Genomic DNA, 15,523 nt, shown 5'->3' with positions numbered 1-15,523 from the left:
ATTCATAAATATTGGGATATTTGTTTTTGGTATAAATGACTGAATTTCAGATCCTGTGATTATAATTAAAACATTGTGTGCACTTCTAAGGGGACACATTAATTCAGAAATTTCTCTTTTCCCTGAAACTTTATCTACTTTATTTATAAATATCACTTAGGATTATTATATCTAAAATTATAATTCTTAGATACATTTTCTGTTTTACTTTGTGAATTTGATAGCGCTGTGTTCAGAGATTCACTGTTTTCTCAGTATAGTCAATTAGTTATCCTGGTTTTTATGGGTGTCTTTCACACAGTAACAGGGGAGGGGAAAATAACTTTTAAAAAAAGGAAAATGGTTTTGTAAAGCCAGAAAATTTTGCTGGCGGAGGTGGGAGGGAAGACTAGAGTAATACCTGAAGCTATTCTTTACTGATTAAAGTGACACCATCAGTTGAAATTTAAACCAGTGTGTTCCTCATCTTCAGGTTTACTATGCAAAAAAGAAGAGGCGGCACCAACAGGGCCAAGGAGATGATTCCAGTCATAAAAAGGAACGGAAAGTTTACAATGATGGCTATGATGATGATAACTATGACTATATTGTAAAAAATGGGGAAAAGTGGATGGATCGTTATGAAATTGACTCTTTAATTGGCAAAGGATCCTTTGGGCAGGTAATGGATGTCAGCTGAAAAATCATTAACTCATTTGAGTTATAATAGCCATCTAAATGAGTTAATATCTAGGCCACGCCCTATCTCATTCCTTATTGTTTCCTTATTCATAAGCCCTTGGAATAAGATGTCTATTCAAAATTTCTGCATTTGTAATTTTTCTTCTTTATAAAACATGAAATTTGAATTTTCTTGAGCATACGCATCCAGTAACTGCTTTTGCAAGATAATCAAACCTGTTAATTTGGAAAAGAGACGGCTAAGGCGAGATACGATTGAGGTCTATAAAATCATGACTAGTGTAGAGAAAGTAGATAAGGAAGTGTTTACTACTTCTCATAATTTCATTTGGTGACCCCTAGTTCTTGTGTTAATAGGCAGCAGGTTTAAAACAAATAAAAGGAAGTATTTCTTCACACAACGCACAGTCAACCTGTGGAACTCCTTGCGAGAGGATGTTGTGAAGGCCAAGACCATAACAGGGTTCAAAAAAGAATTGGATAAATTCATGCAGGATAGGTCCATCAATGGCTATTAGCCAGGATGGGCAGGAATGTTGTCCCTAGCCTTTGTTTGCCAGAAGCTGGGAATGAGTGACAGGGGATGGATCACTTGATGATTACCTATTTTGTTCATTCCCTCTGGGGCACCTGGCACGGGCCAATGTCAGAAGACAGGATACTGGGCTAGATGGACCTTTGCTCTGACCCACTAGGGCCATTCTTATGTTCTTAATTTAACACTTAACTTGCGTTTGCTGTCATTCAGAATTTTTAGCACATGGTGGTATGGAAACCCAAATTTAATTTTCTGTGATTCCGGAGATAACAGACAGCATAGTGTATGTAATAAATACACATCATACCCTAGTTAACTCTTGAAAAAGGCATTTTGAGAATTAAGCATTTCTAAATAGTGAATATTTAATAGAAAGTGGATTTTACTTTAATAGTTGTTTTCTATATTGATCTTTTTTTATACTTGTACTTGAATTAGATGTTATTTCCTCAGTCCAGCTTCTCAATGACGTCTGCATCCTGTTTTTGTGGCATTTTTGTTATGAAAATATCATAGTATCTCCTATGGTTTCACAGTAGAAACAAGAAAAGAAAATGGTCTAGATAGTATGAAAATTCTTATTTTCAAGAAAAATATCTTCAATACAAGTTAAATGTACTTAGTAAAATTTTGGAATATAAACTGGATTATTAAGTATGTTTTAAATATGATTAATTTCAAAGCTTTCTTGATTTTGAAAGTCTGTTTAATAAATAAATTTAATGAAATGTGCAGTTACTTGGACATTGTATTTAGCACGTCTTTTTTTTCCCTTTCAGGTTGTAAAGGCTTATGATCGTGTGGAACAGGAGTGGGTTGCTATTAAAATTATAAAGAACAAGAAGGCTTTCCTAAATCAAGCCCAGATTGAAGTGCGGCTTTTGGAGCTTATGAACAAACATGACACTGAAATGAAATACTATATAGGTATTAAGATAATTCTTGCAAATATTTGAGAATTGGCTGGAGAACCTAAGACCGTACTACTACTTTTTACAGTGCTCATAATGTTGAGGAATTACACATTTGTTTGATTTTTACATCGATAGTTACTTTACAGCAGACTGTCGTACCTAAAGAGGTCAGTTGACCTGTGCATGTAGAACCTGATCCAGAAGAAGTTATATGAGACCATCTGACATTATTAACTCTCTTGTGTTTTTAAGAATGAGTTCTGTTGCTGTATATGACAATCAGATTGGACAGAGTCTGTTTTGCCCCTGAGAAGGGGGCAGTCTTCAGTCCCTACTGCCTCTTCTTAATATGGAAAAGCTGTTGGCAAAGCAAATTTGACCTATACCGGGGGTATAAATTCCAGAAAAAAATAAGAAGCCCAATATGATTATGGTACCAGAGAAGATCATATTGCTGGCATTTGCCCACTTCTCATAGAAACTTGCTAAAAGGAGGCAGAAGCTCCAATTCATTCCCCAGCTGGATCCAGACATTATACGTTTCTTAAACTTGGCCTTTTAAGAAGACAAGGCAGGAAGTAGTTTTTCTTATCCTCTCGGTTTACTTGGGATAGTTGGAACTCTGTTGTGGACCAGCATGTTCCCACAAGAGAAGAATGTTCTTATGACAACTAGTGGCTGCCCTTTCTCTCCCCCATTCTCCTCTACTTTCCCTGAGACAGGATGAGGAGGATAGTCAGGAAGCTGCCTGGACCATGGTCTACGTCTGGTTCCATGTTCTACGTCTGGTTCCATGTTCTCTGTTTCCTTTCTCTGATATCGTCTGTTGATGGGAGATGCTGGGATTTGCCCAGTGACCCCTGTGATACACCAGGGCCAGGGAGCAGTGGTAGAGGGGAGACATAAGCCTGAGGCTAATTATGGTGTCATTCCATGTAGACTAGGAAAGGTTACTAAAAGTTAATTGGAGCACCTGTAGTCAATTAAGGCCCTGTCAGGAACCTAGTAAAACCCCCTGCTTCAGGCAGTCAGGATGGTGTGAGGCAGGAGGGAGGACTGAAGGTCTGTTGCTGAGACTTGAAAGAACAGAGAACTGAAGGAAGGGAGACCCTGCCCCAGCGTCAAGGACCAAGGGTAACCCTACCCAAGGGGGAAGAGGATAAGAAACCCACAGGAGTTGAGAGGGACTGGGGCTCAGAGTGAGGAGCAAACCCAGACCTCTTCCCCACTTCCCTCCTCTACCACCTTCCTGGGCCACTAGCGGGGCCCTCGGCACCCCAAGAGCAGGAGCAAGGGATGGCGTCCTAGCCCTCCCGCCAAGAAAACCGCAGGACCCACCATACCAACTGTCAGGATCCTCCCACCACCCCCACTCTGAACTCTGAGGTACAGATGTGGGGACCCGCATGAAAGACCCCCTAAGCTTATTTTCTACCAGCTTAGGTTAAAACTTCCCCAAAGCACACATTGCTTTCCTTGTCCTTGGACAGTATTGCTGCCACCACCAAGTGATTTACACACACATTCAGGGAAGGGTCACTTGGAATCCCTGTCCCCCCAAGCCCCTTCACCTCCTTTCCTGAGGAGGATTGAGAATAATATACCAACCAATTGCCATAGCAATGTGAGCACAGACCAGACCCTTTGTCTTCAGGACATTAAAATCAATCAGGTTCTTAAAAGAAGAAATTTATTTATAAAGAAAAAAGTAAAAGAATCAGACCTGCAAAATCAGGATGGAAGGTAACTTTACAAGGTAATAAAAATATTTAAAACACAGAGGATTCCCCTTTGGGCTCAACTTAAGTTACAAAAACAGGAATAAAACTACCTCTGTAGCATAGAAAAATTCACAAGCCAAAACAAAAGATTACCTAACACATTCCCTTGCCCTACTTACAATTTCTGTGGTTTTAGATGGATCATTCCAGGTATATTTTCAGGAGATGTTGAACCTGCTTGTCTTCTCCCTCCATCCGGAGAGGGAACAACAAACAAATCCCCCCTCCGCCCCCCCCCCAAACCAAGAAACCTAGGTTATTTGAATTATTTAACCCCTTACAGGTAAGGCAATCCAGTACAATTGCCAAGGATACATAAAGGTTGCTACCCTTCCCTCTGTTCATGACACCAACATGGCCATTTTGTTACCCTCCCACTCCCTTCATAAGTTCCGAGGAAAAGAAATACTTTCAACATAAGTAAAGATTCTGAGGATGTTAACCAAGTACTTGTGCCCCTTATAATTTCCCTCAGGATGGCAAGCCATTAGAAGAGACTCTGTCATTCCTACTTTATCTGACATAGGCAAGCAATATCCTTCCTCCTCCAAGAAAGAGACCCTTTTAAGTCCAGCTAGAAGTCTGATGTGTATTTTCCAATTCACTTGGATGTTGAAGAGTTGATCACAAGAATCCTGGAAGAGATCTGATGCTAAACCTAGCTTAGCAAAGGCCAAACGTGATTTGTATAGGCTCCCAAGAAGGTATTTAGACTCGTAGGGTACTCTGTTATGTATAGACCGTGAAGTTACATCCTCAGTAAGGAAGTCTTCCTTTCCTGAAGAAGGCCCTGTGTCCCTGTAGGGCTCCGCTGACCATATCTTAGATTCCAGTTTCCACAGAAATCACAATTAAGTGATTGTCCATTGCTGCCAGTTATGCTATGACCCTATGTCCAAAAGCAAAGGAGGGCTCTGCAGAAACTGTTCTGAACTGTGGTTAAAGGCCTTTGCTGAATGAATCACTGATATTAAAATGCTTGGGAATACATTTGGTCAGTCTCCGACTTTCTTCATAGCACAGTGTTGGATTGATTCACCTAATCATCTCTTGTACTGGCCAACAACTAAACCTGCAGAAAGGTTTTCTGGCTTAGATCCCGGAAAGGGGAATTCCAGAACCAAGTGCATCTCTTTGCAGTTCCCATTTTAAAAGGGGTACACTTTCAAATATGTCTTGGATCAAACATTACAGGATCTCCATGACAAAACCTCCCTTCTCGTAATCAAACAGTTTGCCGTTCATGCAGGAACTATACTTTTTTTTTTTTAAACTTCTCCAGCATATCCTCGTATGGATCTGTCTTCTAGAGAACCTAAAGCTCTAAGAAGCATGAAAAAAACAGCTCAGCCTTCAAAGCAAGTCAATTCTTTTTTTTATGCCACTTCCCAATGTGTTAGTGTCTCCTGAAAATCATTTTACAAACTTGGGCTTTTGCTTGTAAATAATTCCTTTGTTTTTTTCCCCCTCCAGTGCTTTCTTCCAATCTTGATATTTTTTCACTCAGTTCACCAGCATCATTAAGAGAAGAAATCCCGTTTTCTTCAATAATGAGCTCTGAAAACAAGAAGCAAGTGGGTATTTTGCCCACATTTTAAGGGGGATTCTCAGGTAGAAAATGGAATCCCTTCTCCAGTGAGGTGCAATAGTGCACATACCTCTTCAACACCAAGAAAAAGATGCTTACTCTGTGTACTTCCTAGTCCCGAAAAAGATGAGAGGTTGGAAACCTATCCTCAAGCTCCGCAATGTCAACCGCTTTATTTGCTAGCTGACATTTTGCATGGGCACACTGGCATCAATAATGTCGTCCCCTGGAAAAAGACATATATGGTTTATAGCATCCTTCATAATAACAGCTTACTTTTGGCAGCATTGTCCGTTGGGGAAGTGCCAGCACTTTGTGTCCCCATGCCCCAACTAGGTGCATACGCGGAGGGGACACCTCAACTATCGCTCAGTTCCTACTCATCACCTGTGGCTACGGGTCAGAGCTTGCAGTGACTGCCTCTTCATGTGCGTTGTAAATTGCTAATTAGGTACTTAATTTAAAGAAGTGTTAGGAATTTTTCTAGGGTTTCTTTTTCCTTTGTGACAAAATTGTCCTTTATTTGTTTATGTGGGAGGTACTTTCAGTACCACTTCAGTCATGATGACTGAACATAAATCCCCGGGATTCAAGAATTGCCCTTTATGTGAGGCAGCATGGGCATGCTTGGTGTTTGATTTATCTGAGTGTAGGTGTGTTTTAAACCTGCAAATCATTCTCAAAAATAATCCAGAGGACGAGAGTCTTGTATTAAAATGTTCTTTTTAGAGAGGTCAGTGCACCCTGCCTCTCATCCTGGCTTGTCTGGGGCAGAATCATCTGATTGCTCCATTTCAGGGAGTGCCCCAGCTGCTGCTTCTCCTAAAGCTACCATTCCGAATTTAAAAAACCTATCATCTTCATCTTGGAGGTTCTCAGAGAAGGAGAAAACTGCATAAGTCTCAGAGAGAGAGAGAGAGAGCGCAGATACAGATCGTCTCTGGGCCCTTCAGCTTCCAAGGCCCTTTGATTTTCAAGGCCCATAAATCCTCTCAGTTGACTGAATCTAAGGGTATGTCTACACTGCAATTAGACACCCGCGGCTGACCCATGCCAGCTGACTCAGGCTCACAGGGCTCAGGCTTAACGGGCTGTTTAACTGCTGTGTAGACATTCAGGCTGCAGACCAGGCTCTGGGACTCTTCCCACCTTACAGGGTACTTGAACCTGGCTCCATCTCAAGCCTGAACATCAATGCTGCAGTTGAACAGCCCCTTAGCCCGAGCCCTGCGAGCCCAAGTTAGCTGGCATGGGCCAGCTGAGGATTTTTAATTGCACGGTGGACATATCCCTAAGGGTAGCCTTAGAGCTAAGAAGGGTTGTTACAGCACCCATTCAGATTCCGGATACCATGCCTCGGGATCTGATATTATGTTCCCTCAGAAATTGTCTGGTACCAGCCCTACAATGTCAAGGCCCCTGGTACCAACAACTATGGTACCGATGGCCCCGGAACCACAGGATCCACTTCTCTATTAGTGACTTTACCAGCACAGTCACTTTTGGTAAAAGAGAACTGGATAAATTCATGGAGGTTAAGTCCATTCATGGCTATTAGCCAGGATGGGTAAGGAATGGTGTCCCTAGCCTCTGTTTGTCAGAGGGTGGAAGTGGATGGCAGGAGAGAGATCACTTGATCATTACCTGTTAGGTTCCCGCCCTCTGGGGCACCTGGCTTTGGCCACTGTCAGTAGGCAGGATACTGGCCTGGATTGACCTTTGGTCTGACCCAGTATGGCCGTTCTTATGTTCTAAGTCATCTGTCATGGGTGTTTCACAGACTTCAATGTATGCATTGCTGAGGGTTTACTTGGTAGCAAAGGACTTCTCCGTATCCTCTGTACTGGACTTGCCTCTGTTGGCAACCTTAAAAGTTCCTTCACTAGTACCACCATCATTACTGACTTCAGTGCATAGTGTATCCTGTACACCAGTGAAATCTCAGTTGGTCTGGGCACTGAGTACACCAGCTGGAAAGTCCCTCCTTTGCACGAGGAATATTCTTTCTTCTCCTGTGAATCTGAGGACAGCAGGAAAGCTTCATCAACAAGATCCCTTGTGTCAGGATATTCAGGCAGGATATGCAGGGCAGGGATTCTAGAGCTGATTTTGATTGTCAAAGGCTGAAGCCTAGGTAAGAAAGGATATGAATCCTTAGTACCCTCCTCCTTGGCTAACAGCCTCCTATGCTTATCAACACGTGTGGGCTTATTGGGCTTTCTGAGACATATTCTGCATGCTCAAAGAATTGCTTCAGCATCACAAACCAGACCCAAATTATCCTTGCCCCAACTTCCCATGAAGGGCATATCACTCTTATGTCGGTACACTGTCCTTGATCATGTTTCTTCTTCCTCTCCAGATGAGGCTGTAATGTCAGAGTCTTCATCCACCCCAGGTGATTATAAAACATTTCAAGATCTTATGAGGGGAGTTGCCTCAACTCTAGAGATTCCTGTTGAGGTAGTCCAAGACAAACCTCTCAGACTCTTCCATACCTGTGTATCAACTTGCTTGACTACCAATTAGGCCCTGCCCAACTACTGTGATAAACCTCAGCCTCAATGGCTTCAACATCTAAAAGAACGGATGGGTGCTATCAAGCCCCTTCTCAAGGATTTGAACAAGTTTATACCTATCTCACACAAGACTCACTGGCAGCAGCGAATAAGATGAATCTCCAGAGACGACAAAGATTGATGCCCCCCAGAATTGGACTTGTTTGGCAGAAAAAAATTATTCCACCTCTGGTTTGCAAATAAGAATTTACAACTACCAAGCCTTGTTGGCAAAATATGATTTTATTAATTGGGACTCTGACAAAATTCACTGAGAAGATTCCACAGGAAGTGATAGATAAATTCAAATCCATCATTGCTGAGGGTCAGCTTGTGGCTGGAACATCTCTGCAGGCAGCACTTGGTGCAGCAGATAGTTTCCACATCAATGGTTACTTCCATAGCCAGGGGAAGGTTCTCTTGACTCCACTCCTCTGGAATTCTAAAGGAGGTACAAGTCATAATTGAAAACCTTCCATTCAAGGGATGCAGCTTTTTCTATGCAAAGGCTGATGAGGCACACTACATTTTCTTAAGGACTCAGTGGCAACCCTGAGGTCTTCAAGAGTTTATATACCTGCTCTCAAAGGAAAGCAATATAAGCCACAGCTTTACCAAATGCCATTCTTTCTATCAACAGAACAAACAGTTGGATCCACCAAGGAAATGACAACAGTTTCCTTGGTAGAAATCTTCCACTTCCACTGCTGTGTTGACCCATCAGCCTTCTTTGATTTTGACTGCTTGCTTAAGAGCCGAGTACCAATCCCTACAGATCATCCCATCCCATCCCATCTTTCTTTCGGGAACCATTTATATCTGTTTTGAAAATTCTGGAACACTATCACTATTGATCAGTGGGTTCTGAACATAGTAGAGATTGGATATACTATCCAGTTCCAGTCTCCTTGTCACCCTCAAATACCTTCCCCAAATGATCCTCGTGATGAGAGTATTTTTTGTTAAGAGGTGTGTCTCCTGATGCAACAGAAATCCTGTGTTAGTACAGGGGAGAGGGATTTTAGTCCCCAAAAGAGCACTGAAGTCTATCCTGGACCTAAGATAAGTAAACCCCTTCATCAGAAAGATCAAGTTCAGGATCATTTGCCTCTGTTACCCTATCCCTAGAGCAGAGGAGATTGATAAACCACTCTCCATTGCCTGGATGCCCATTTTTGCATCACAGTTCACCCGGCCCGCATAAGATATCTAACATTCCTAGTGGGAGATTGCTATTACCAGTACAGAGTAGGCCTGTTGTTAGCTCCCAGAGTGTTCACAGTGCCTTGAAAGAATAGCAGCTTACCTCAGGAAGTTGGAAATCCAAGTGTTCCCATGCTTAGATGACTGGCTGATTTGTGCGAAGTCTCGTCAACAGGTAGCATACTTCATCCAGCAGATACTGCTTCTTTTGCATGATTATTTTTTGTACCGTTGTCAGTACTTACTGGTCTTTATTTTCAGACTTAGAGTTCATTGTGGTCATTATAGACTTGGACAACAGTAGTATGCACGCATGTCCAGACTATCCAGAATATATCTCAGATTACTGGCCTGTATGGCATCCTGTACCTTTATGACTCAATATGCCAGACTTTACCTGTGCTGCATGCAAAAGTGACTGAAGTCTGTGTATCAGCTAAGCAAACATCATCTGGACATGTTGGTTCCTGTTCCACCGTGAGTCCTGTTATCATTAGAGGTGGATAGACCTGACAGAAGTCTGCAAACAAGTTCCAGTCTTCCCCCACCAGTGCTATCAAAGACTCTGGTGATAGATGCATCCACATTGGGCTGGGAGCCCAATCTTGGATGACTGGCAAATACAGTGGTTTTGGACCGTGAGAAACAGCTCTTCTCATAAACATGCTAGAGTTAAGAACCAGTCATCAAGCTTATGTGATATTTCTACCAACTATCAACGGGCTTACCACGTAAATCATAACAGGCAACATTAGCATATTTTACTTAAACAAGCAGAGTGGAATCAGATCCATTCTGCTATGTCAAGAGGTAGCCCAACTGTAGAACTTTTTACATATGCCATAAAGTCGCCCTGAAGAAGTTTCATCTTCCAGAAATACACAGTGTACTGTCAGATCACCTCAGCAAAAAGTTTGTGGAGAACAGGAAGTGTTGTCCATAAAAGATGATGTAACTCAATAGATGCTGATCAAGTGGGGTTCCCCTACTATGAACTTGTTCAACATCAGGCTGTACAGGAAATCTCATCACGTCTGCCCCAGAGAGGGTCAGAGTCCAGAGACTACTTTGGATGCATTCCTGATCCTGTGATCCATAGATCTTCTCTACACCACATTTCTTCCAATTCCATCAACATCAAGAGTCCTCAGGAAGTGGTCAAAATTATCATGTTAGCCCCAGCCTGGCCAAGGGAATTTTGCGTCTCAGTTTCCAAAGTCTCTCAGTCAGGCTTCCAATAACTGTGCCACTGATTCCAGACACATTGTATCATGGTCAAGTCCTACATTCTTATCCACGCACTTTCCATCTTGCAGTGTGGGTGTTGAATAATTGACTTAGCAAAGAGCATGCTCATCAGACTTTCAAAATATCCTTATTCATAGAAGAAGAGACTCTTCTCAGATGTACTTACTTGGCAAAATGGAAGAGATTCAGCATATGGAACACTTGCTGTCAATTGTCTCCTTCCGGAGCTTTCAGATCCTTGATATTCTTGAATAACTGCTGGAATTAAAGAATTCAGGTTTATCAATGAGCTTGTTAAAGAGTTCATGTACTGATTCTTTCAGCAATTCACTCTCCTTTACAAGGACATTGCACTCTCTCATACCTTGGTAGTCAGTTTATTGAAAGGATTTATGTGGATCCTTTCTCAGAAAGGGAGCCTGTTATTTCCATGGGACCTAAATTTAGTGTTAACAGGGATCATGGGCATCTCTATTTGAATCCTTGGCCTCTTGCTTCATTTTCCATCTCTCACTGGGTGCTGGACTCACTGCTGGAAGTCACCCCCTTTAGGTGATCCTGGGGATTAGTTCTGTCCGGTTCAGTGCTCCTCTCTTATCTTCTACCATTACACTCTCCTCCCACTCAAGAAGTCACAGTTCAGCTGCTTTGTGACTTGGCCCTTTGGCCAGGTCACGTTGTGATTTCCCTTTCTGCAGGGGGTGAATCAAAGAATATTGGGACCCACTGTCCCAGTCAGTGTTCTGTTTCACTGCCCCTCAACAGTGTCATTTCCCCAGTGGCTGTTAGGGGAACCTGGGGCCATCCTTTTCTCTGGATACCAGCTCAGGACTCTCTCTAATTAGCAGCCAAGGTTTGTAACATCCTAAACTGTGTTTCCTTTTTCCTGAGCCTTTTCTACACCTTCTGGCTCCCCTCCCCAAATCTGGGTTTGGCAGCCCAAACTCCCCCCTCCCAAAAAATAACTGCGGATTAAAACTCCATAGACCCAAATGAGCCTCCCTTCCCCCAGGGGAGTGACTGCAGACTACTTCCGTGCAGCCTAAATCTCCCCCTGTCTGCGGCTTAATTGGCTAATTGGTCCCTCCTGGCCTAGTCAACTCTTCCAGGTCTGCTGTGGGGAATACACCCCATCACAACACCTTTCTATCAAGACAGCCTTTACAGTGGCCCTAACATCAGCCAGGAGTATGGGAGAGTTACAGGTGTTGATAGCAGGAACAATCTATATAATCTTCTGTAAAGACAAGATATCCTTGAAATCAGACACCAAATTCTTTCCTAAAGTGGTGTCTGAGTTCCATTTAACTCAGATCTTCCATCTGCCAGTGTTTTTTCCTTAAACTACATATGAACAAAGGTGAAGAGAAATTACATTCACTAAACTCTTGGTCTATGTAGACAGAATAAAGCATTTTAGAACTTCTAGACTTTTCATAGCATATGGAGAGAGGGCAAGAAGTTTCAATGTGACCTCTCTCTAATTGGATCTCATCCTATATTAAATTGTGTTACCAATTGGCTGGTATGGCCCCATAATCAAGAGTTCATGCCACTTCAGTAGCTTCCCTGAAAAATGTTTTTAGTGCAGCCATGTGGTCTTCCGTTCATGTGGTTACCCAGTACTGTGCTATTGTAGAGGCATGTAGAACTGATGTAAACGTTGGCAGGGCTGTCATAGACATTATTTAATTAAACTCCTAGTATCCACCTCCAAAAAGGATTACTGCTTGGAAGTCACCAACAGTGGAATATATATATATATATATATGGAGAAGCGCACACAAAAAGAAATTGTTTGGTACAGTAACTGTGGCTCTTTGGGGTGTGGTGTGTTTGTCATATTTCTGTGTCCTGTCCTGTCCCCTCGTGCTCCCTGTTCCTTGCTACTGCAGAGTCTATTAACATGAAGATTCTATAGGATGAAGAAATTGAGGGGTGGTTGGGGTGGCTCTGCCCTTTATGCTGTCCGTTGGAGACAAAAGGACATTCAGGGTGCAGGCACTATTCCAACAGACGCTGTAACCTGACATCCAGGCTAAGTCTTGCAGATTCTTTCTGTGTAACATCTCCAAGACATGGCCTACCCTATCTATCTGCACAGCTAAAACTCTCGTCCATGCTCACATCATTTTGTTTTGAATGCTGTGACATCCTTTTCTCTGGCTTTGACAAATATAATCTTGGCACACTGAGATCTATTCAGAATGCTGCTGCAAAGATCTTTTTTTTTTTTTTGGTCACTTTGATCATGTGACCACTTTCTTTGAATGCTTTCATTGGCTTTCCTGTTTTCTTTGTATCAAGCATAAGCTGCGTCTCTTCATTTTCATGGCCCTTTACAACCTAGTCTCATTTTACCTATTATCTCTCATTTGGTATTAGCTCAGCCTGCATCACCCACTTGTTAAATTTTCAGACAGGCCCCTTCATGCTTTCTCCCATGCTGCCCCTCACACCGGGCACACTCTCCATTGCCATGAGACCTCCAAAACCTTGACAATGGCTAGGCAGCTGGTGTGCAGAAATCACTGCCTATCATGCTGACCAGTATTGTTCTCTTGTTTCCTTGTACTCCACGGTCAGTCTGTATTTATCTGTTGTCTTTTGTCTTATACTTAGATTGTAAACTTCTTGGGTCAGGGATTGTCTTTTTGTTTTGTGTTTGGACAGCATCTAACACAGTGTCATAACTAGAAAAGGAGTACTTGTGGCACCTTAGAGACTAACCAATTTATTTGAGCATAAGCTTTCGTGAGCTACAGCTCACTTCATCGGATGCATTCAGTGGAAAATACAGTGAGCTGTATGGTGTCATAACTGGGGCTCTTAGGTGCTGTAGTAATACAAATAACAAATAATTGCTGGCTGATAGAATCAGTGTCAAGTGTGCTGGGCGCGCACACACACCAAAAATATAACGTAACCTATATAGAAAACACCGCTTGGAGAAACCACAGTTACTTTAAGGTAAATAACTGTTTTTTTGCCTCCACTCAATCAGATTGTTAACAAGGTGAACTTTTTTTCCTGCTCCATGGATAAAAATTGATTAGATTTGGACTAGATTGGATGCTTTTCGTAGACTGACATAATGTCTAAATGGGACAGATGTGAGTGATGCCTTGGGGATTTTGGCCCATTTTATTCCATGAAATTTTGGAAGGCTGTAACCTGTGATTTGCACGGTACACCTTTTGTGGTTAGTTAAATCATGCAGGAGTTGTTGGTGAAAATTGTTAATACTGCCTTCTGGAAAGGCAAGAGACCACTTCCTTTGAGAGTTACAACTTTACTCAAGAAACCATTTCTAGATGGTAGTAATCTTGCCTAATCTTTTTTTTTACTCCATTGTCTCTTCCCCAGAAAACAGAATTACTTTTGTTTTTCTTCTTGGCTGAATGATTGCAGATATCTTATACTTTCCCATTATTAAAATAATTAAAATGTATGTTTTGGAGAGGCAGCCTGCATGTGTTTCTCCTAGACCTGGGAGATGCTATAAAGATATTCATATCATAAAAGTCCCTTTAAGATCACGTTGTTATAGCTCTATAGCTCACATGCTGTGCAGATCCATACTTGGCATCCCTTCCCATTTTTCACTTTATTGCATTCTCATCACTCACTTCCTTTCCTTTCTGTGAATGTCTCTTCTTTGTTTTTTCTTATTTCACCTCCTTATGTAATCATTTCAATCAGATTAATGAGGTGTTAAGTGCATACTGTTTTCGATAAATAATTATAGTCAGAAAATATCACTAACTAGTACCTATTTTAATAAATATGTTGGAAGTTGACCCTATAAGGTACATGAAGCACCTTGTGTAATAATTTGTTGTATTTTTGCATTTGTTAGTTATCACAGTGAATATGTACTTCTAATGTAAAATTATTTTCTTTCCTCTTTTAGTGCATTTGAAACGCCACTTCATGTTCCGAAACCATCTCTGTTTAGTTTTCGAAATGCTGTCCTACAACCTCTATGACCTGTTGCGGAACACCAACTTCAGAGGTGTCTCACTGAACCTGACACGAAAGTTTGCACAGCAGATGTGCACTGCACTGCTTTTCCTTGCGACTCCTGAACTTAGTATCATTCACTGTGACCTAAAACCTGAGAATATCCTGCTCTGTAACCCCAAACGAAGCGCTATCAAGATTGTTGATTTTGGCAGTTCTTGCCAACTTGGGCAGAGGGTGGGTGTTACATAAATGTTAATGTTTTGTCAAATTAGAAGTTTGAGGAATATTTAAAGATGTGATTTAGCAAATCCTAACACTTGATCATTGCCGATTTCAGCTTTGCTTATGTTGATTAATATGAAACACTCATTTGTTTTTATGATGTGGCAACATAAGAGGGCATATGAAAAAGAATATCTTTAACAAATTCCCAGTTAATTTTCCTGATGCTATTTCATAATGCAGAAGACATCTTCATTTAACAGTAGGAGCTTAATATAGTACAAGGGTAATAAATTAAATATTTTCATTAGTATTTTCTTTTTCTGTGTTTGTATTTCCTTTTTTTATTTTAAGATATTACTTATTTGGGATGAGTAAGAGAAAACATTCAAGATATTTGTTGGTAGTAACATTAGAATAGTTGGCTTTTAAATATGGGGCCAACCAGACTCTCTCAGAGCTTTGAGGTAACTTTAAAAAAAATATTTAGAGAGAGAGAGAACACCATTTTCATAACATTAATCTTTTGTCATAAAGTGTGTTCATTGTCAGGAATAGAAGAAAATAAGTGGTAGACTGGGAATACTGGGTAGCTCAGGGGATTGGTGATGGTGTGTGGAACTTCTAACATCTACTTTGCTAGCTGAAATTCAGTTCCAGGGTGAAAAACTTGAGCCACTGTCATCTGATAGTTGTTCAGTGGTTCAGTCCACATCACAGAATCCACCACCATAATTAGCACTGATTGGCCATGTTCTTGAGAGTCTTTCCCAAGAGAAAAACTTGAGTGGGTTTAGTGACGAAGGCCTCAATTCTGCAAACAT

General features: G+C 41.5%; 1 protein-coding gene across 2 annotated transcripts in view; it reads left to right on the top strand.

Annotated features, from left to right (window-relative positions):
• DYRK1A (dual specificity tyrosine phosphorylation regulated kinase 1A) overlaps positions 1–15,523 on the top strand; it is a 95,067-nt gene that overhangs the window by 70,328 nt on the left and 9,216 nt on the right. For both annotated transcript variants that reach the window (XM_084614547.1, XM_084614548.1), the window contains exons 4-6: positions 473–661; positions 1,999–2,146; positions 14,425–14,711. In XM_084614547.1, coding sequence (XP_084470673.1) covers positions 473–661; positions 1,999–2,146; positions 14,425–14,711 — 624 coding nt within the window. The remainder of the gene's footprint in view (positions 1–472; positions 662–1,998; positions 2,147–14,424; positions 14,712–15,523) is intronic.

Source organism: Lepidochelys olivacea (assembly GCF_965140295.1).
Source record: "Lepidochelys olivacea isolate rLepOli2 genome assembly, chromosome: 1".
In the NCBI taxonomy this organism is placed as follows: domain Eukaryota; kingdom Metazoa; phylum Chordata; order Testudines; family Cheloniidae; genus Lepidochelys; species Lepidochelys olivacea.
Note: the sequence above shows the minus strand (reverse complement) of the source record. Positions and strands in the feature narration are given on the sequence as shown.